The sequence below is a fragment of the Haliotis rubra genome, unplaced genomic scaffold (genome assembly GCF_003918875.1).
Source record: "Haliotis rubra isolate DU_JTF1 unplaced genomic scaffold, ASM391887v1 Scf1053, whole genome shotgun sequence".
Lineage (NCBI taxonomy): Eukaryota > Metazoa > Mollusca > Gastropoda > Lepetellida > Haliotidae > Haliotis > Haliotis rubra.
This window is the reverse complement of record NW_025764952.1, coordinates 70,587-92,646: the sequence shown is the minus strand read 5'-3', so window position 1 is coordinate 92,646 and position 22,060 is coordinate 70,587. Positions and strand designations below refer to the sequence as shown.

General features: G+C 41.7%; 1 protein-coding gene and 1 long non-coding RNA gene across 12 annotated transcripts in view; both read left to right on the top strand.

The window, feature by feature from the left end:
• The window catches only part of LOC124276724 (serine/threonine-protein phosphatase 6 regulatory ankyrin repeat subunit B-like), a 240,462-nt gene that overhangs the window by 211,211 nt on the left and 7,191 nt on the right, over nt 1-22,060 (top strand). The window contains exon 10 of one of the 11 annotated variants that reach the window (XM_046712368.1): nt 21,920-21,979. The exons of the other annotated variants lie outside the window; for them this stretch is intronic. Within the exon in view, the coding sequence (XP_046568324.1) occupies nt 21,920-21,979 (60 nt within the window). The remainder of the gene's footprint in view (nt 1-21,919; nt 21,980-22,060) is intronic. 11 annotated transcript variants of the gene reach the window in all.
• LOC124276854 lies at nt 6,657-18,885 on the top strand. Its single transcript, XR_006898676.1, has 4 exons — nt 6,657-6,793; nt 8,320-8,381; nt 18,263-18,313; nt 18,756-18,885. It is a non-coding gene; the product is annotated as an uncharacterized LOC124276854 (long non-coding RNA).

Here is a 22,060-nt window from a genome sequence, read left to right as displayed (position 1 = left end):
GTAATAGACAACGCCTGTTTGGAATATATCAAGGTTCTGTCCATCATAGGGGCGGTGGGGTAGCCTAGTGGTTCAAGTGTTTAGTTTAGTTTGCGCCGCTTTAAACAATATACCAACAATATCAGAGAACACCAGAAATGAGCTTTACACACAGTACCATGTGGGGAATCTCTCCCTCCATCCATCCATCCATCCGCATCATCATCCATCCTTCCATCCATCCATCCATCTATTTATCTTTGACTTCTGGTCATATACATTATGGGCATATTCAGGACTTCTGGCCACAGGTTGAAACATTTATCAACAATAATTGAATACTGAATTTGAACACACTTGGACCTTGTGCATTAAATGATAACCATATTCTACTTCCGTCAAAACGATTTATTCATTTATCTGGTACAAAACTGCGAAAAGTATCCTCTGGTGTATTCGTTAAAATATTAAGTGATACTTGTCAAATTCAAAAATATATTCGAAAACATCAGATTACATGGTTGCCACAAGAAATGGGAGCCCCTTGCTAGAGCCCTCAGGTCAAGATCATGGAACCAAGTGAAGCGTTAGTAAAATGTTATAACCATGTGTAAGTCCTTCACAGCGAGGTTGTATCCTGTCTTTATTGTTATTTCGTTAGTCTTTTGTTTAACACAGCGCACAGCAATGTTCGAGCTTATTGACGGTGAAGACTGTCTAGTGAGCATCGATCTACAAACCTGGGATACGATGCTACGCATCGACCAGCTCGGCGTGTCTCACCACATTTCCGACAGGCATGAGTTGCCCAAGTAAAGGGAGGAATCTGGTTGGTCAAGAGAAAAGGACATACACATGCTCACATGGTATTAACGGAACGGAGTGGTCTGCCCCTGCCTGCTAGCTACGGGACGAAGGTGATGGGTTGAACACCGCATACTAATTAGTTGGACACATGGCAGCAAGCAATCGGATTGGTTGATGGCCTACCAACTAACCAATGAACAAACTACGTCTGCTTGAGATGGAATACTGAGGACCATTCTGAACTTTACACAGTCAGGGTAAGTCATGTGTTTACAAGTCACTTGTTTTGTTACAAACGATACCTTCTTTGTGAGATTTGTGTGAGACTTAACGGAGAATTGTTTTGCAGGTTACCAAGCAAGTGATTGACAGTATCACCAACTTACACGGCTTTAGTAATAACTTCGTGACTTGTATTTCGCTCACTTGTTACGCTCAGCAGTGACGGTGGCGTAAAAATACGTTTTAAACTGTGAACTAAGATGTTAACACAAGTAAGCAAAATACAAGTTGTAACCTTAATGACCCCAAGCGTGTGAGCTTTAACCTGGTGTAACCCGTGTTTTAAACAGTGCACGATTTCGCGAGCTATGACCAGATAAGTACAGAGGTTATTGGGCTTTCCGCTATGTTTGAAGTACAAGCGATTGATGGTGAATTTAAAATATGTAAAAATAAACTGTTCATATCACACAACCACTTTGAGAAAGAAAACTGATAAGACTGACCCGCAATATTTGCTGCTGTATTAAAATTACCGTAAGATTGTTTATGTTATGTTTTGTGGTCAGTGTGTTATATTGACTGGGTGTGATGGCTGATTATGTTTCTATTCATGCTGTGAAGCGTCAGGCTTCAAATAATAAAGGTTAGAGACTATTTATTCAATGTAACCTTAGTGTAGTTTTCAAAATTGAATACTTTTCTGCATTTTGCCATGACCATTATGATGTGCACTCGTTCGTTCCGCGGAAGACCGTGATATTTAGGAGATAAACCTAGTGTGTTTGAAAATCAGAGACATGCTTTACTGAATTGATGGCGACTAAATTTCAATTGAAATATTTAGTCGCCATCAATTCAGTAAAGCATGTCTCTGATTTTCAAACACACTAGGGTTATCTCCATTCTACCATGACACATTTAAAATCGAACTTCCTCGCTCTGCGGAAGACACTGCGTAATCCGGCATGGGACGAGAGGCGAATTGAACTCGTCTGTGAAGGGAGCGGTAGGTGCCGTTCGTATTTTTTTAACATTACAACATAACAATATTCTGTCCAAAGAAATCAAACTACTGTTTATTCAATGCAATTATGTAATACCCGAGATCTTGTTGTTTTTTTCATCCCAACTCCACACGACTAAAACCAGCCTATTGTTTTGTGTGCCGTGAAACTGTACCCCCCTGGCCACACTATAATGGAATCGTCTGACCTACTTATTTTCTTCGAAGTAGACAGTTACGCAACAGTTTGAAATGGCGGCCGAGCCAGTGTTTACATTTTGCGAAAGGTTGAAATTTGAAGTGACAGTGGACAATACTTGACTGACTGTCGAACCTGAACCCTGCAGAATCGAAGAATAGATCCTTTCCTGATCAACCTACGACCTGTAACTCATCAAAGACTGTTGATTTTTATGACCGGCCGATTATGATTTCACGTACTGCCTCCACCCCGGCATGCGACAAAAGAGTGACAGTGTTGCTGCTTAGTGTACATGCGACTAACTTGTGATTCCTTGGAACTTTGTTTTCATCGTTTGGGACTGGACTGTGTCCAAGCGTTTTTCAAAGTAGATGAACATAACAGTGACAACCTTGCGGGGAAGCTGGCAGAGAGCAGAATTATTTTGTGAACGATGCAACGGGATATGATGGAGTATGACTATGAGTGGCATAAATGTGGTGTTTCGCCAGACCGTTAGATCTATCTTGCAAATTTCCCATTCTAAACGGAATTAAATATACCATTTACCAGGTAGGTAAATGTTTACTAATGTTTTGCTGCATATTTTGTATAGATAGGGATGTATTTTTACAAGGCTTTCTGATTTATATGTTAGATATTGTTTTGTTTATGTTTGGGGCTGTGTATTGTAATTGAGTTTGAATATTTTTATAATAGAAGGTAATATGATCGTGAGGTTCCCTCATAATTGTGGGGGTGGAGGGGGGGATCATATAATTGTATTTTTCGAGTTTAAATAAATGTTTTATCAGCATTTCCATCACGTCTGTTGTGTTGATATTAGTCATGTTGGTGGTCAAGCTGAAGTAGTGCGGCAGTGTTCTATACGTGCGCAGTGAAGCGCAATGAAATCAAACGCATTTTTAATCCAAAAAAATTCCAATTGCCTATGTGGAATAATCGAAAGTCAGCGTCAAAATCCATGGAGTTGTTGTTATGATCCGCCATCATTGTGGTCAAACGGAAGTAGTTCTCACAATAAGATTTGTCAATGCGCGGTGAAGCGGCCTTACAATCAGATGAGCGTCAATCCACAATTGATGCCGTCTGATTTTTCTGAACAACCAATCAGAATCTAGTATTTTCTTGATTCATGGTAGAATTCCCTGCAACGACTGAGTATATTGGCAAAAGGAACCGATAAAGCCCAAAACACGACAATAACCTGTTTACTGTTTGATGTGCCGTAGTACTGCTACCCCGGCCAGCACTACATGGGATGGCCTGACATACCTTTTGAAGTGTTAAAGAAGTGTAGGTGGTAACGCAACAGTTTCACATTTCGAAAGAATCGGAGATGGAAGTGTTTTCATATAGTGACAGACAGAACGTCGGAAGTGATAGTGGCGTATTCCTGACTGAATGGGAGAATAATACTTTGGCGGACAAGTCGGTGTTTACCAACAAGTTCACAGACCTCTACCAGGCATGCGGCAAAGTAATCACAGTGGCTGAGTTTCCTTGGACATTGTCTTTCTTCCCCTGGACAGGGAATTGTGCGCAGATGGGATTTAATGTGAACCAACAATGATACCCAGCAGTGATTATAGTGTACCAACATGGATACCCAGAAGTGATTATAGTGAAGCGCCTGGTAACAAGTTCTTTATACCAACATGTTTCAAGTGATTATTTTACCAACATGGATGGCAGTACCTAGATTTATAGTGTACCAACATAGATACCCAGCAGTGATTATAGTAAAATTAACAGTGTAGTGTACCAACGTGAAGTTACCATGCGATAATGGACGGAAACAAACATCCACCTTACCAGGTGGCAAACATTACATCAATATTTGCTGTTAATTAGGTATGAACATAATGATGTATTTTAACAACGCTTTTCCATTTGTTAATTATTGTCTGCTTATGGTAAGGGATATGCGTTGTAAATCTGTTTGATTATTATTAAAATGAATGGTACAGTGGCAGATGTAAGGAGACTAATATGATAAATGTTGAGTAAAATTTACCATTATCATATTTTCGAGACAAATGTTGAATAATTTCATCAGCTTGAAAAATCGAACTGTACCGTGTAGTGTACGCAGGGTGTAGTTGTGTGTGACATTCAGGAAAATAGAGTTGAGGCGAGCCTCGTAGAGTGTGCCCCCATAACATTCTTTGTTTTGCATCTGATGTATATACAGGAATATCTTATCTATATATCGTGGAAAATGTTTTTCAAGGTATAAAGTAATAACACATAATTGCAGATGAACACCAAGGTCTATGTAATTGAGTCTGTTAATGTCAGGGCCTGGTTATACAAAAGAAAAAAAGATTGTAAGGCAGCGGTTGGCTTCAGTAGTTTGAAATGACTTTCTCACTAACTCCACACGTGTCTTCATTTTCTGTCATTATGGTTGCTATCTTCGTAACCAAGTACTATACATTAACTGTGATTATTGTTGATTCTTCATTCATCGATCTTGTTAATGCAGTATCAGGCTCTTTGTTGTATGGGATTGAACTTTCTATGTTTTCCGACAATAAATGTGGTGAAAAATGACTATGAGCTTTTATTACCATGTGTTTGTTTTCAAAAATAGTTCCAAACGAGAAGTGTTCTTTAAGTAGGCCTACGTGTTTAAGCAGACAATTTTCAGTTAAACCATTTATTTCCTCTATGTTGAATACTAATTTTATGAGGTTGATTATACTGAACTGTGTTGGTTGGGAGAACTGAATTTAACTCATTATCAGTGAATTGTGCCAGGTCTTGAACATATACTTTGGAAACACTGTAGAAAATCGAAATTCTGAACCTGTTATGTTGGTGTCAGCTGTGCTGGTTGTGGCACGGAAGTATCAGGACAGTGCTATAGTCGCACGCAATGAAAATTCTGAACCTGTTGTGTTGGTGTCAGCTGTGCTGGTGGTGACACGGAAGTATCAGGACAGTGCTATAGTTGCACGCAATGAAAATTCTGAACCTGTTGTGTTGGTGTCAGCTGTGCTGGTGGTGACACGGAAGTATCAGGACAGTGCTATAGTTGCACGCAATGAAAATTCTGAACCTGTTGTGTTGGTGTCAGCTGTGCTGGTGGTGACACGGAAGTATCAGGACAGTGCTATAGTTGCACGCAATGTAAAAAATTCTGAACCTGTTGTGTTGGTGTCAGCTGTGCTGGTTGTGACACGGAAGTATCAGGACAGTGCTATAGTCGCACGCAATGAAAATTCTGAACCTGTTGTGTTGGTGTCAGCTGTGCTGGTGGTGACACGGAAGTATCAGGACAGTGCTATAGTTGCACGCAATGAAAATTCTGAACCTGTTGTGTTGGTGTCAGCTGTGCTGGTGGTGACACGGAAGTATCAGGACAGTGCTATAGTTGCACGCAATGAAAATTCTGAACCTGTTGTGTTGGTGTCAGCTGTGCTGGTGGTGACACGGAAGTATCAGGACAGTGCTATAGTCGCACGCAATGTAGCGGTTATAAAATCACACACGTTAAAAAACATATTTTGCAATCGAATTTCACGAAGTTGTGGTAGAATTCCGATTATTGAAGACTACGCGGCCAACCATGGCAGTAGAATCTATGCACGTATTAAATTGATATTTCCTATGTGATATTTAGGGTAAAGGCTTTGTTTTAGTTCTTTCAACTGTTTCTGTAAGTGGACAGCCGTTGAATGACGGCCACAATGAATTTGTAGTTAGGGCAGATACCAAGGCTTTGAACTCTCGTGGGTTGGCTTAGATGACGTGAATCAGCAGATCTATGTTGTGGCCGCTTGATAATACACAGGATTTAAGGTTTCAAATAATAGTATTTTGCGATGACTGGAATGATTTTAAAACTACCTTAGAATATATCCCATATGACCCCATAGAAACTATGCCATAGCGTACAAGTAATTCAATGGCCTATGACAAGTAAAAGGCACCGGTGATGACCTGATAGACTGTCATACAGACCCTGAAACAAACATATCAATGAAAACCCCTGCAAGTCTAGATTACGTGGCATATCTTGATTTCCACAGTTTAAGGGCCTGTACCAGTGTGCTGAATTCATAAACGAGCCTAGTCTGTCTCAAAGTCCCTGAACCACGGTCGATGTAAGTAGGTGTACTGGGTTGTCATTGTATGCACGCCCCTAGGTGTACTGGGTTGTCACAGATCAACGTGAGACATTGTACCACTTCCTTTGAAACCGGTTACATAATCACACAAGGGGTCAGAAGGTGTACATAGCATTTGACGAACAGAACAGAACAGAACGCAATCGATCAACGTAATGTTCAAACATTTCCACAAATAAATATTCAAGATGTCTGAGTTAGTTTCTTTTATAAATATTGAAGATGTCTGAGTTATTTCTGATAAATACGCATCTGATAAATAATGATCTGTGAATGTCCGAACAGACTGTCACCCCTACATGTAATAAGCTCGCCCACGTTGTATTCTCGGGAAATACTCGTCTCGGCTAGACTGCAGAAATATCTGATCACGATATGTGGAGAAAGAGACTTCGGCTTGTTGGAGTGTGACAACGGAGGGCTTGAAGTTACGAAGTGCAGGTTTGTGGAAGGAATGTTAGAATAGAGTTGTATGCAGGTTGTGTGATCAGATGATGGATTGTGTAAACCTGTGAGCAGTAGTAGCGCGGGGGTAGATCTATTTATAGCTGAGTATGGTGGGAGATACTTGTTACAACTGCTGAAGTATGGGATTGATCTATGAATGAATTCACTTTACTACAGCGGTCTACCTAATCTTTGCACATGCCATCGTATACCAGCTGAGTAGATAGATGCTCATGATGTTGATCACCGTATTGTCTGGTCCAGACTCGACCATTTACAGACCGCTGCAATACAGTTGGACTATCACTGAGTGCGGCGTTAAACAACAAACAAAACAAGCGAACACTACCTTTCAGCTGCACATGTCATCGTATCCTAATTGCGTAAACCGATGCTCATGCTGTTGATCACTGGACTGTCTGGTCCAGACTCGATTATTTACAGACCGCCACCATATGGCTGGGACATTGCTGAGTGTGGCGTTAAACAACTAACAAAGAAACCAGCAAAAATACATCTCTTCTGCGCTTCTTTATTTAGGTGAATATTTCATATATATCACAACCTGTTTATTGTTATATCTGTCTAGTCAGTGTCGTAGTAGATACAGCTTGTCGCAGAGTCTACCCAAGGATGTGTGATGTTGTATGGGAAGACACTTGGACTGATGTGTTGTATGGGGAGACACTTGGACTGGGGAGATGTTGTATGGGGAGACACTTGGACTGATATGTTGTATTCTATGAAGTAAATAGTACAACCTTGTGTAATATATAATAAGACACTACCATAAAGACTCACTGCTTCTGTGTAACGGATTACGTGACTAGTGCAATTGTCAAGGTTAGCACCAGCAAGCTATTTAAAGCGGAAATTCGGGTTGCTTTGACTTGTTTGACCCAGACTATCTGCCAGTCCAAAGCCAATGTCGAATGAACCGACGCACCCACTATGACGTCACTTGACAACAGAACCTGATAGTGGCCCGTCGTTAAGGTTGATCGGTCCAATATCATTTGCAGCGGCCGGAAATTTCTGATTATTGGAGGGCCGTTTCATGATAATTCCATGTGTTTTAACTATAACAAAGGATAAACATTTCAATGTCAAAACAACGAGTGAGTGAGGTTCGTTTTACGTCGTACTCAGCAATATCCCAGCTATATGGCGGCGGTCTGTAAATAATCGAGTCTGGACCAGACAATCAAGTGATCAACAGCATGAGCATCGATCTGCGCAACTGGGAACCGATGACGTGTCGACCAAGTCAGCGAGCCTGACCATCTGATCCTGTTAGTCGCCTCTTACGACAAGCATGGGTTACTGAAGGCCAATTCTAACCCGGACCTTCACAGGACGAGATATGATTGGGGCACGTGATCACGGTATTGCGCGTGACTACCAATATCCCATATGGCGTTGTCTCATGGCGCTGTATAGTTACAAAGTACAGCACAGTTGATGTCTAACAGACGTTTACACCTTTGCATGGTACAACTTGTGTACCTCTCTCTTTGAAGGCGTTTTGCTTGGATATGAGGACTACTGCTTCCATTTGAGGGCCGATGTGAATGGACGCGAGGTAATAAATATTTACAATTTCTCGTTTGGTCGTAGCAATGTGTGAGCCACCAATCATGATTGTAGTGTCATCTTCAATACGTACATGAGATTTAGAAATATTGTATGGTGCTCTCAAATCGACATGATAGGAAAGGTTGAGGACCAGAACGACCTAAGTCACTTTTCGTAGATTTTCAGGAGAGGCGAAAAAGTGGTATCTTGAAAACTACTGGGAAAAGGGCCTTGTTTTCTTTGGACTGATTGACTGAGTTTAGTTTGACGCCGCTTTTAGCAATATTCCAGCAATATCACGGCGGGGGACACTAGAAATTGGCTTAACACATTGTGCCCATGTGGGGAATTGAACCCGGGTCTTCGGCGTGACGGGCCAACGCTTTAACCACTAGGCTACCCCACCACCCCTGTTTTCTTTGGAAGTCTTGCGATGTGGGATCAAATGCATCATGCTTTACTTTAATGTTCTTTCATTAAATACTTTTAGAATTACGTAGGCAAAACCGATTATTGAATTTCCTTTTACCGGGCAGAACGTGGCAGAACTACCTATGTCACTACAATAAAAAAGCAAAACAACCTAAGTCAATATGCTTAACATCATTTCAAGAAATAACACAATTAGTATTACAAATATATAAAACAAGATGTATGTACCCATTGCAGATGCGTCTGTTGAACTTTTGAGAGGAATATTGCACTTTAAAACTTTATGCCTTTTTCTGATCTCAACTCGACCTTCGAGGAAACTACAGTCGGCCTGGCTGAAAAGCAGACCGATGACTTGCAATCTAACTCGAGAACTAATAAATATATTAAACTCAATGAAACGCTGATCATAGTTAAAACATCAGACCATCTTGGTGATTTTTGTGCAGAATTTATGTCCTAAAAACACAAAAGTTGTTTAACAAACTATCATTAAAGTACTGACACAGTTCACAGCCAGTTACGAGGGAGGTGTGCAGAGAGAGTACACAGCCAGGGTTACGACACGCACATGCACAAGTGCCGACAAAGTTATTGATTCATTAACCTGTGCTGTGCCATCTCCATCCTTTCTCGTCCCTTTCCGTAACCTGAAAGAAGACTCGTACCACTCTCGTAGCCATGTCCGGGAGACAATCAGAATGCGCGAATGTAGAGTGAGTGAGTGAGTTATTTTTTTAACGTCACATCGGCAATATTTCAGCCATATCGTGACGAGAACATATTTGATTTTGAAGTGGAATATATGTATAATATAAAAACCTGTCGACGAAGGACAGTAAAAGAACTAGAATATCACAATTAGAATTAAAACTAGCGTGGAAAGTTTAAAACTAATAGCACTATAGGGACAATACAATATAAAAACAGGCTATAGATCGCCAACAACAGGCGCGAAAGTTGAGAAGAAATAAATAGTTGAAATAATTGTCATTTCAGCTTGCATAATTTGTTCCCAGACACTTCAAGTATATTTTTATTATTGCATAGTCCTCCTGGGTTTCCTGACTTTTTATAAGCAGAATATGTTAGCATTATGGCGTAGGAAAGTATCTAAACATGTTAAACATACCCTTTGAAGTAATTTCCTTTGCGTGAATGCCATGTTTGTTTTCCAAGTACACTAGAGTTACATGCCCTTGAAAATACTTTGGCGACTAGACAATTTCTGTCTCTCTGCGCTTTTGCGCTCAGAGACAGTCAAGTTCAGTAAAATGGCTACGAGAGGGGTATGAGTGTACGAACGCCTTTCTCGCACGCCCGGCTGTTCTCCTCATTGCGCTCCTCCCTCGTAACAAATACTCAACTATGTCAATATTTTAATGATATTTTGATGATGTGTAAGGTACAGCTCGAGAGGTGTGTGGTGCAGCTGGGTAGCTGGGAGGTGTGAGGTACAGCTGGGGAGGTGTGAGGTACAGCTGGGGAGGTGTGAGGTACAGCTGGGGAGGTGTGTGGTACAGCTGGAGAGGTTTAAGGTACAGCTGGGAGGTGTGGGGAGGTACAGCTGGGGAGGTGTGAGGTACAGCTGGGGAGGTGTGAGGTACAGCTGGGGAGGTGTGAGGTACAGCTGGGGAGGTGTGAGGTACAGCTGGGGAGGTGTGAGGTACAGCTGGGGAGGTGTGAGGTACAGCTGGGGAGGTGTGAGGTACAGCTGGGGAGGTGTGAGGTACAGCTGGAGAGGTGTAAGGTACAGCTGGGGAGGTGTGAGGTACAGCTGGGGGTACAGCTAGGAGGTGGAGGTACAGCTGGGGAGGTGTGGGTGCAGCTGGGGAGGTGTGAGGTATAGCTAGGGAGGTGTGAGGTACAGCTGGAGAGGTTTAAGGTACAGCTGGGGAGGTGTGAGGTACAGCTGGAGAGGTTTAAGGTACAGCTGGGGAGGTGTGAGGGACAGCTGGGGAGGTGTGAGGTACAGCTGGGGAGGTGTGAGGTACAGCTGGGGAGGTGTGAGGTACAGCTGGAGAGGTTTAAGGTACAGCTGGGAGGTGTGAGGTACAGCTGGAGGTGTGAGGTACAGCTGGGGAGGTGTGAGGTACAGCTGGGGAGGTGTGAGGTACAGCTAGGGAGGTGTGAGGTACAGCTGGGGAGGTTTAAGGTACAGCTGGGGAGGTGTGAGGTACAGCTGGGGAGGTGTGAGTTACAGCTGGAGAGGTTTAAGGTACAGCTGGGGAGGTGTGAGGTACAGCTAGGGAGGTGTGAGGTACAGCTGGGGAGGTGTGAGGTACAGCTGGGAGGTGTGAGGGTACAGCTGGGGAGGTGTGAAGGTACAGCTAGGGTGGAGGTACAGCTGGGGAGGTGTTGGGTACAGCTGGGGAGGGTTTGGTACAGCTGGGGAGGTGTGGGTAGGTACAGCTGGAGGGAGGTTTGAGGTACAGCTGGGGGAGGTGGTGCTGGGGAGGGTACAGCTGGGGAGGTGTGAGGCCAGCTGGAGAGGTTGAGGGTACAGCAGCTGGGGGAGGTGTTGGGTGCAGCTGGGAGGTGTGGTGGTGCAGGTACAGCTGGAGAGGTTTAAGGTACAGCTGGGGAGGGGTGAGGAGTACAGGTGTTGCTGGGTACAGCTGGGGACGTGTGAGGTACAGCTAGTGAGGTGTGAGGTACAGCTGGAGAGGTTTAAGGTACAGCTGGGGAGGTGTTGCGTGCAGCTGGGGAGGTGTGAGGTACAGCTAGTGAGGTATGAGGTAAAGATCGACGTTGTTCTCCGAACGCTCTATTCATCGAGGCCCGGGTCGTTGTGACCATTTGACAATGAGAGTCATTGGTGAGCCAGGTGTGCGAGAAATGATGGAGACTGCACAGTACAAGCTAATGTATAAATAACTTGGTGGGCACTTGTGCACGTGCTTCTCTAACACATGGCTCTCCCTTTCTCTGCACTCCTCCCTCGTAACATATAGTGAACTGTGTCAAAATTTTAATGATAGTTTCTTAAAGAACTTTTTTGGTGTAGTCCGGAAAATTTTCAAATATAAGAAAGCTGTTGGGTATTAATAAATGATAAACATGTGTTCTATTTATATTTATATGGGAATTTTGTACAATGATAAAATATCTGACTCAAACGGACTGTAAATGGAAACGACAGAGGTATTTCAACAATTGCACAACTGTGATCGCTTTCTTGTTAGACAACAAATTGAATATATTCCTTATACAGCTGGACTGTCAAGGAATCCTAGTTACAGTTGAGAGAATTCCCTTCCTGCTTGTCTGTTATCATCCACAACCGCCTTCTCCTGAAGCTAGGGAGGTGTGAGGTACAGCTGGACTGTCATGGAATCCTAGTTACAGTTGAGGGAATTCCCTTCCTGCTTGCCTGTTATCATCAACAACCGCCTTCTCCTGAAGCTAGGGAGGTGTGAGGTACAGCTGGACTGTCATGGAATCCTAGTTACAGTTGAGGGATTTCCCTTCCTGCTTGCCTGTTATCATCAACAACCGCCTTCTCCTGCCATATTTGTTCTGGTTCGTTGCGGCCTCGCTGTTACTCTTGTGACAGTATTTTCTTCGTAGATGATAAAAACATGTGTTTGCCCTTAACCGTTTCCATACCCGTGAAGATCCGGGATAGAATAGGTCTTCAGCAACTCATGCTTGTCACAAAAGGCGACTATGCTTGTCGTAAGAGGCAACTAACGGGATCGGGTGGTCAGGCTTGCTGACTTGGTTGACACATGTCATCGGTTCCCAATTGCGTAGATCGATGTTCATGCTGTTGATCACTGGATTGTCTGGTCCAGAATCGATTATAAACAGATCGCCGCCATATAGCTGGAATATTGCTGAGTGCGGCGTAAAACTAAACTCACTCACTCACTCACTCACTCCATACCATTCACAAACCAAAACAAAATATACTACCCATCAAAAGTTTAGGCACAGTTAAAACACTCACAATATGTTATGTATCTTGCTCTCTCTCCCTCCCTCTCTCTCTCTCTCTCTCTCTCTCTCTCTCTCTCTCTCCTCTCTCTCTCTCTCTCTCTCTCCCTCTCTCCCTCCTCTCACTCCCTCCTCCCCTCTCTCTCTCTCTCTCTCTCTCTCTCTCTCTCTCTCTCTCTCTCTCTTTCAAACCTTATGCAGATGAATTGCACGAGGATCATGCATCAAATTGCTGAAAAGTATGTGCAAATATCGTGCATGTCAACAGCTGCATTGAACAAATGGGAGATTAATAAACACTCTTGAACATGCCGCTGAAGAAAGAAACACAATACACGTTACGTTTAGTATATATTTGGCTCGAGAGGCACTATCTGTTGGTCAGTATCACTCAACTGGCGTTATGTAGTTAACGACAGTTCTTGTGTCATCGACACAGGCATCACACATTTGTGGGATGTTTGACGGCCTCCTCCTCCTCCTCTTCCTCCACCTCCGTATCCTGCTGCTGGGAAACAATCTGCCAAAACAGGCATTGGAGACTCACTTCCTTCTTCTGGGTTCATGATAGGCTGGTGACTCCTGTTGCCGTCGTCCTCCAGTATTTCACAATACCCATGGTACTCAACAGCGGGGGGCATCTTTGTGTTCCTCCACACTGTCAGCTAGAGGGAAGGCTGCTTGGATGCCTCTGTGAAGGGAGAACCTATTTTTTAATCCTTGTAACAAAAGAAGTGGACTCATTATATTGTTTGAGTGTCAACCATTTTGCTTTATCCTGTCGCCCATAATGTAACAAATGTCGTATTTATAAAGCATATTTTTCACTTTAACGTCATCTCATTTTAACACACTGAGTCTGTAATTGTCCACAATAGCAAGATATTTTCCAGTAACGTTCACAAGCTCAATTTGTTTTGTATTTTCATTCCTACTTTGTAGAATTCACAGGGCGAGTTTAACAAATGATAGCACATGTGTCCAGGTAACACCCTTGTGTATAATGTATTTTGCTCCAAGTGTGGTACATGCTAATCTGACAAGTCACAACAATAGACACTTAAAATGAGTACAGTGTAGTAACGTGTAATAGCCATTGATAAACGAGCGTTTTACATCAGCTCTAAACACAATTACATATAGCAACTGCAAAGTGGCAGTTGTGTATGTTCATGCACTTTGATAAACTACTAGGTTTGACCAGGAGGTGACTGTAGAGCAACAAATATGAACACCATCTCGGTAAACTGAAAGGAGAGTCGATCAAGACCAAAAATCACTTTATTGTCGATGTTTCTATATGTTTCAACAAGCCACAATACTGTTTTCCAGTTGATTTCTACGAACTACAGGTAATGTAAGGGTTGGTTGGTTTGTTGTTTTACGTCGCACTTAGCAATTTACAAGCTATATGGCGACGGTCTGTAAATAATCGAGTCTCCACAAGACAATCTAGTGATCAGCAGCATGAGCGCTCATCTACGCAATTGGGAACCGATGACATGTGTAAAAAAAGTCAGCAAACCTGACCACTCGATCCCGTTAGTCGCCTTTACTATAAGTATTGGTTGCTGAAGACCAATTCCAACCCAAATCTTCACCGGTTTGGGTAATGTAAGGGGAGCACGACATGCAAAACACAACAGAGACAACTGTTTACTTCTGTTATGATCTTACCTGTCACATCTCATGACATTTCGACACCGGTAGCACACTGCCATCAACATCAGAAATAGAAGTGCTGATCCTGTTGAAAGTCCTATTGTAACAGCATCAGCAGCTTGTGTAGCCCCATCTAAACATACATAGATATACATAATGAGCATTGCTGACAGACTTAACTTCTTTTTTAACAGAGAAAAGAATCACGTTACGCCACATGGTCAAGATTTACTATTCACACTTTGCTAAGGATCAAATCATGGATTCAACAGAAATCTATGATGTGAGGTCCAATTTGGTTTAAATATCTAAGCTTATTGTAAATATGGATCATAGGTTTCAGTATGTCATTTCATCTTGTGGATCCCATACCTGCTATTGACAGGTGTTGTGTACTTGTCAGTGACTCGTTCCATGATATGCAAAATGGTCGATTGCTGCCATGAAAACCATTTTTATGGTTACTGATGTATCAAGTGCATAAGGTTAGATTAAGGTTACTTTGTGCCTCAAGAGGGGTTACCCTCATTATTTATCCAGTTTTAAATGGATACAAGCTCAAAATAGAAATCTACGTGTAAGTAAAGTTGTGCATTTTTGTGATCCTTAGCAAAGTGTGAGAAGTATATAATGCTTAGACATTTTCTCTGTTATCGTAATCATGACAATAAAAAACTAAAACTAAATCTATCATCAATCATAAACCTGTTAACAATTATTACTTATACCTAGAAATTCCATACTTACACTGATTGGAGCATTGTAAACCGACCCAGCCATCTTTACATCCATAGATACACTTTCCGCTCTTCTCTTGGCATTCGGAACTAGCAGCTGTTTCGGTCAAAGAAATGTGGTTGACTCGACAGTTTTCACTGCAATTCTTACTGCAGAAAGGGCCATAAAACCCAGGTAGGCATCCATGGAAACAACGAAAGTTGCATGGTTTTATACATCGATCACATGAATACTCGCAGTTCCGGCCGAAATATGGCGGATGGCACTCCCAACATGCCCCTGATGTCCTGTTGCATGTTTTGCATCTGTCAGTGCACTTCTTGCAGTCAGATCCGTAGTGCCCATCACTGCAGCCAGACACACAGGACACAGCGTCCAGATAACAGTACTCTCCATCACAACCACCTGGACATTCTGTACATCCACCGCCTGGACTGTCACATGGTATGAGGCACCTTCCGCCCTGGTATCCAGACGCACATCCTTCGGAACACAGCCAATGCCAGTAGCTGAAGATTGGCATATGTTTCCCTTGCACGTCTTACTGCAGACAGATTGCACATCAGGCCGAAATAGCCATGGTCACATTGTGTGAGACACTGTCCCGAGATGTTACTACAGCCTGAACAGTACTGACCGTCTCTGCATGGTGCAACTGGAACAGATTTCTGAAAGTATGTCTCAAACTAGTTTGAGCAATGATAGGGACAGTGGGATAGCCTCACGGTTAAAGCTTTCGCTCGTCACGCCGAAGAAACGGGTTCGATTTCTCACATGGGTACAGTGTGTGAAGCCCATTTCTGGTGTCCCTCGCCGTTATATTACCGGGAATATTGGTAAAAGCGGCGTAAAACAAGACTCTCTTACGCACATAATGATAAAGATGTCAATAATAGTGATATGATGTAAACAATAGCATTACGTAATTGAAGTGTTACTTAGTATATAGCAATGTTACAAACTGGATTTACCTTGTGAGATCCCAACAATGCAAGCAAGTGACAACAGCTCCAATATTTCCATGCTATTTTCTTTCTGAAAAAGAGTGGAAACACAACTGTTTCTCAAAAAATGTTAAGACAGCGTGTATGCAAAATGAAATGTACCCAGAGCAGAACTTGGGGAGAGTTTTAAACATGCACAATGAACACACGAAAGTCACGACATGACCTTATGTTTGTAAGTTTCAGATTGGCGATGTTTGGGGTTGATTACATGTTCCTTGTCAGCAGGAAACAAAGCACACTATATTTCGAAGCCATTCAAGTTTTTCAGGAAACATTTACTACAAATAAAACATCTTGGTTTCCGTACGGACGAATGTTTGGTTTCACATGCGTCTGTGTCGGTTTCTCGGGCTTTGGGGTTAGAAACCCAGAAATCATACTGAATGTAAATCAGACATAATGATTAAATATAGGTTGTGTGTATTTTGACATCGGGTATTGACAATGTTTTAGGAAGAAATCCTAATCATTGTCATCGTTTGAAACCCAAAACCTTTCTGTTCAGACTTGCCTTCTCTGTGTTACTTCTCGCACCTCCTCTCAAACATGTGCGCTTAGAGCATGTACTGTGCATAGGTTCAGCGTGTTACAAGTGGACTATTATTATTATTATTATTAATCTGCTACAAATAGGGCGGTGGGGTAGCCTAGAGGTTAAAGTGTTGGCTCGTCACGCCGAAGACCCGGATTCGATTCCCCACATTGGTACAATGTGTGAAGCCCATTTCTGGTGTCCCCCGCCGTGATATTGCTGGAATATTGCTAAAAGCGGCGTAAAACTAAACTCACACAGTCAGTCAGTCAGTTAATCTGCTAAAAGCATTGTCATTGGCATAGATGAGCATGTCCCACCATCGCTTCCAACTTCTTTAAATAAGTGGCCATACTCGATTAGCATGTCCCACCATCGCTTCCAACTTCTTTAAATAAGTGGCGATACCCAATGAGCATGTCCCACCATCGCTTCCAACTTCTTTAAATAAGCGACAATACCCGATGAGCATGTCCCACCATCGCTTCCAACTTCTTTAAATAAGCGACGATACCCGATGAGCATGTCCCACCATCGCTTCAAACTTCTTTAAATAAGTGGCGATACCCGATTCGCATGTCCCACCATCGCTTCCAACTTCTTTAAATAAGCGACGATACCCGGTGAGCATGTCCCACCATCGCTTCCAACTTCTTTAAATAAGTGGCGATACCCGATGAGCATGTCCCACCATCGCTTCAAACTTCTTTAAATAAGTGACGATACCCGATGAGCATGTCCCACTATCGCTTCCAACTTCTTTAAATAAGTGGCGATACCCGATGAGCATGTCCCACCATCGCTTCCAACTTCTTTAAATAAGTGGCAATACCCGATGAGTTTGTCCCACCATCGCTTCCAACTTCTTCAAATAAGCGACGATACCCGATGAGCATGTCCCACCATCGCTTCCAACATCTTTAAATAAGCGGCGATACCCGATGAGCATGTCCCACCATCGCTTCCAACTTCTTTAAACAAGTGGCGATACCGATGAGCATGTCCACCATCGCTTCCAACTTCTTTAAATAAGTGGCGATACCCGATGAGCATGTCCCACCATCGCTTCCAACTTCTTTAAATAAGTGGCGATACCCGATGAGCATGTCCCACCATCGCTTCCAACATCTTTAAATAAGTGGCGATACCCGATGAGCATGTCCCACCATCGCTTCCAACTTCTTTAAACAAGTGGCGATACCCGATGAGCATGTCCCACCATCGCTTCCAACTTCTTTAAATAAGTGGCGATACCCGATGAGCATGTCCCACCATCATATTTCTGCCCATAGTCTTGTAATGGCAATCCATTTTCCAATAACAATGTACATGTATTCTCTTTGCAGTAACCTTTCCTGATTTGTAAACTGTAACCGTTGTTTGTTGCATTTGTTTGTTAGTTTGTCAGTTGTTTTACATGATGTTTCAGGGTTGAGTTGTTGCTATATTTGAAAGTTCACGAATAGCGTTTTCGTCGTTACACAAGAAATGAATTAAACTCGACAACTTTAGCATTTTATTATCTATTTTGTATTATTTATTGTAGTTACTACCGATATTTGTTTTGTTTTCCAACAGGTAAAGCAGCAACTTCCGCAATGTGGCTACTTGCAGTTTTGCTGGGGATCAGTGAGTACCTGTAATATATCTATATCGTAGGGGAAGATGCTTTAGCTCCAATTCAGACATCCAGCTAGGGTCCATGCGGGAAGCAAATTTACTGTAAGTCCCCATAGACCATAGTATGGTGATCTACCTTCAGTTCTTGTCAATACATAGCTTGTTCTTATATTGTATTGTCTTCTATAGTTGAACTGTTTTAGCTTTTCATACTAGTTTTATATACATATCTCTGATCCTCTAGTTTTTTACTGTTCTTCGATTATTCAAATCCTCGTCACGATATGGCTCCAATATTATATTTTAACTTACTCACTCACTCACATTCAGACTAAGGGTCATAGATAACACATGAGTTCATACTGTCTTCACATTTTGCAACCTTGCAATTTTGTTACCTTGCATCATTACTATTTGTCCGTTTTAATATGTAACAACAATTCTCTTCCAGCTTTACCGGTGCATAGCGATGAGCAATGCTCCTGGGGAATATATGGCGAGAACTGCGACAGGACCTGCCCCTCCAACTGTTACCCTGACCCACGGAGAAACCTCAGACACTGTCAGAAGTACACAGGGAAATGTTCTGAGGGATGTGTTCGTGGTTACCATGGCGACCAGTGTAACATATCCTGCAGCGGAGGCTGTTTAAAGGAAACCTGCAATCACGGGAATGGACATTGTACGTTAGGTTGTAAAGAGACCTACATCGGGGGTTTCTGCAATGAGACTTCAGGTACAGTAATTCATGCAGGACCTAAACGTATTAACTGCTTTAACTTCACAGACAATAAATAGAAAATCATAAATACGCATTTCATATAGCCATTTCTTGGTAGGTAGGTACATAAGTCCCAAAACATTTCAAGTATATTTAAGTCTAACAGGATTTTAATCGTAGTATTTTTGTCATTTTAATGTATGGCTTAATCTCAGCATAAATGCCACGTCGCTAACGGCTGAAGGGATGGTGTAAATCCAGCTGGGGTCCATACAGGTAGCAAAAGTCCCCATGGACCCTAGTATGGTGATCTACCTTCAGTTGTTGGCGATCAATAGCACATTTTTACATTGTATTGTCCAAAAATAGGTTTGTACTTTTAAAGATATCTGCTATCTAGTTTTAACCGATTTTGCCATAATCTAGCAATGTCACTGTCCTTCGTTGACGGGGTTTTATATATCATATATATTTATTATGAATTTAGAACTAGTTTGAGTCACGATATGGCTGAGATATTGCCTTTGTGACTTTAAATCTTCACTCACTCACTCACTCTTGGTAGGTAGTGATTTTTGAAACACTTGTTAAAGTAGGGTGCAGTGAAGATTCCAAACCTCGACATTTTATAAGGCAATTTTTTACCTTTATGCATCTAATTGTATAGCATAGGAAATTGCATTACAAAATGTTGTTGTAAACTGGGTTATTGGGATGGTTACACCTTTAATTAAATAGGTTTATGTTTTTCTTCGTTTTGAGAAGCATTTTCGAACACACAACCACGACAACAGCGAATCTTGTCCCAATGTTCCTTGTTAAGACCATGGGTTGCTGAGGATAAATTTGAAAATGTTCACAGGTATAAGTGTTATGGACAGCACATAATTATCTGATATTAATCTGACATACGGATGTTGTTTTTTTTATCGTGGGTGTTTATCATTATTGTTTTTCAACGGGTATTTTGGCAGACCCATCCACGACAGTGAAAACCACGGCAGTCACAACCACGACAGTGACAACCACGGCAGTCACAACCACGGCAGGCCCCGATGACAACAATCTTGCTGCGATCCTTGTCCCAGTATTCTCCATCGTCTGTATCATCCTTGCTGTGGTGATGTTCAGACTGTAAGTGTATATTCCTCATTATCCTCATCGTCTGTATCATCCTAGCTGTGGTGATGTTCAGACTGTAAGTGTATATTCCTCATTATCCTCATCGTCTGTATCATCCTTGCTGTGGTGGTGTTCAGACTGTAAGTGTATATTCTACTCTATAAATGTGCATCAATTCGACAGTCTACAAAGCACCAACATTCTTCTGTCATTTAAAATATTGAGTGAAAATAAATCTGCCCAAACATTTATTTAAAATTATTTTGAATTTCAAAAACGCAAACAAATGAAAGTGGATTATTTATGTTAGGATTAAAAGTCACCCATTTAAATAATCAAACATGTACACACTTTCGTATCCTTTCAATTTTCTGTGATGTGTCATGAAAGTATTCATCACAATGTTTGGAATTTGTCATCAACGATTAAACAGACAACAATTGATTTGTAACGAACTTATATATCCAGGCGTTTATTGAACTGCATAAGCTAAAATTCATTCTCTACATTGTCAGACTGTAACATATGTACTCCTGGGTTAAATCGTCGCATGGGGGTATACACTAATCTTCACTGACACTTTTAGTAGCATCTCTAATGTATGACATGTGTGATATGTATGACATGTATGATATGTAGGACACATAATGTAGAGAACATGCTACCTTTAGTGAAACAACACTGTCTTACATTGTTCCATGTAAGTATGAAACTGTCTAGATTTCATAAGCATACCTTTAAAACTTCAATTTTACTTCCGATTCATTTCCAGGAGATCGAGGAGAAGGGCAGAATCGAAAAGAAGATACCCCAATAACGAATTCAGGTAACTATAACTCGTAAACGATAATGAATAGCTTACTTGGGTCACCGTGGAATACACTGAGCGTAAATGAATTTTGAGAGAAAAATATGAATGGTAAAGAAATGCCTTGTCATTAACATCTAAATATGTGTACATACGTTGACACGACTGTTGAATGAGCAAACTGTAAACTGAGCTGAAGCTCAAGGTGTGACCACGTGCAACTATATATGAAATACAAAGTATAATTCAGATGTTTTCTTTTCTTTGCAGTACTCCTGAAGCTGGTAAGTATTCCTCAGTTCAGTCAAATTAAAATCTTTTGGCGCCATGTCTGTCTGTCTGGCCGTGTATTGTTTGTGAGAGAGCGGGAGTTTGAGTTACAAAGGGCGGTACCTCTGATTTATGTGCACGTATGAGTGAGAGAGTGAGTTTGAATGAGTGTGCATGCGTGTTATCAGGAGGGGGCAATCTTGATGGCAATGCATGTATGTGTGTGTGTATGTTGTCTCTTTATATTAGCATAGTTTCTCATCTGATAAGTTATTATTTTATTAATAGTTCATGTCTTAGAGAATATGAATATGCAGTAATTATATTAATGTAGATGTTAGTGAGGCTGTTGAACTGATTTGTTTGTTGTATGTGTTCGATAAACATGGTCTGACCATCACATAACATGTTCCAGTTCCCTTGACTGAGAAGCAGCTTGGAGCGGAGCAGCCTGAAGCGGAGCAGCCTGAAGCGGAGCAGTTTGGTGAGTATACTGACGCGTTGCTGTTGACATCACTGAGAGATGTGTTATATTGAATGTATATTTTAATATATGTAGTTTCAAGTGTCAGTAATGTTTCTTGTCTCCTTCGCAGTATAACAGATTTAATATCTTGAGTCCTGAACATACTACTCTGATTTATAGAACAAACTTCATTTTTCTGTGAAGTAACTGCGACGTCCATTTTGACAGAATCACCAGGAAACGAGGATACACATAAGAATGTTCCCAACATTGACAAGCAGCCGACAGGTATATATATAAACTGCGATTTTTGTACCAACTTTGTATTTCCCACTTAGGTAACGGAACTAATGTTTTCCTTTAACGTCG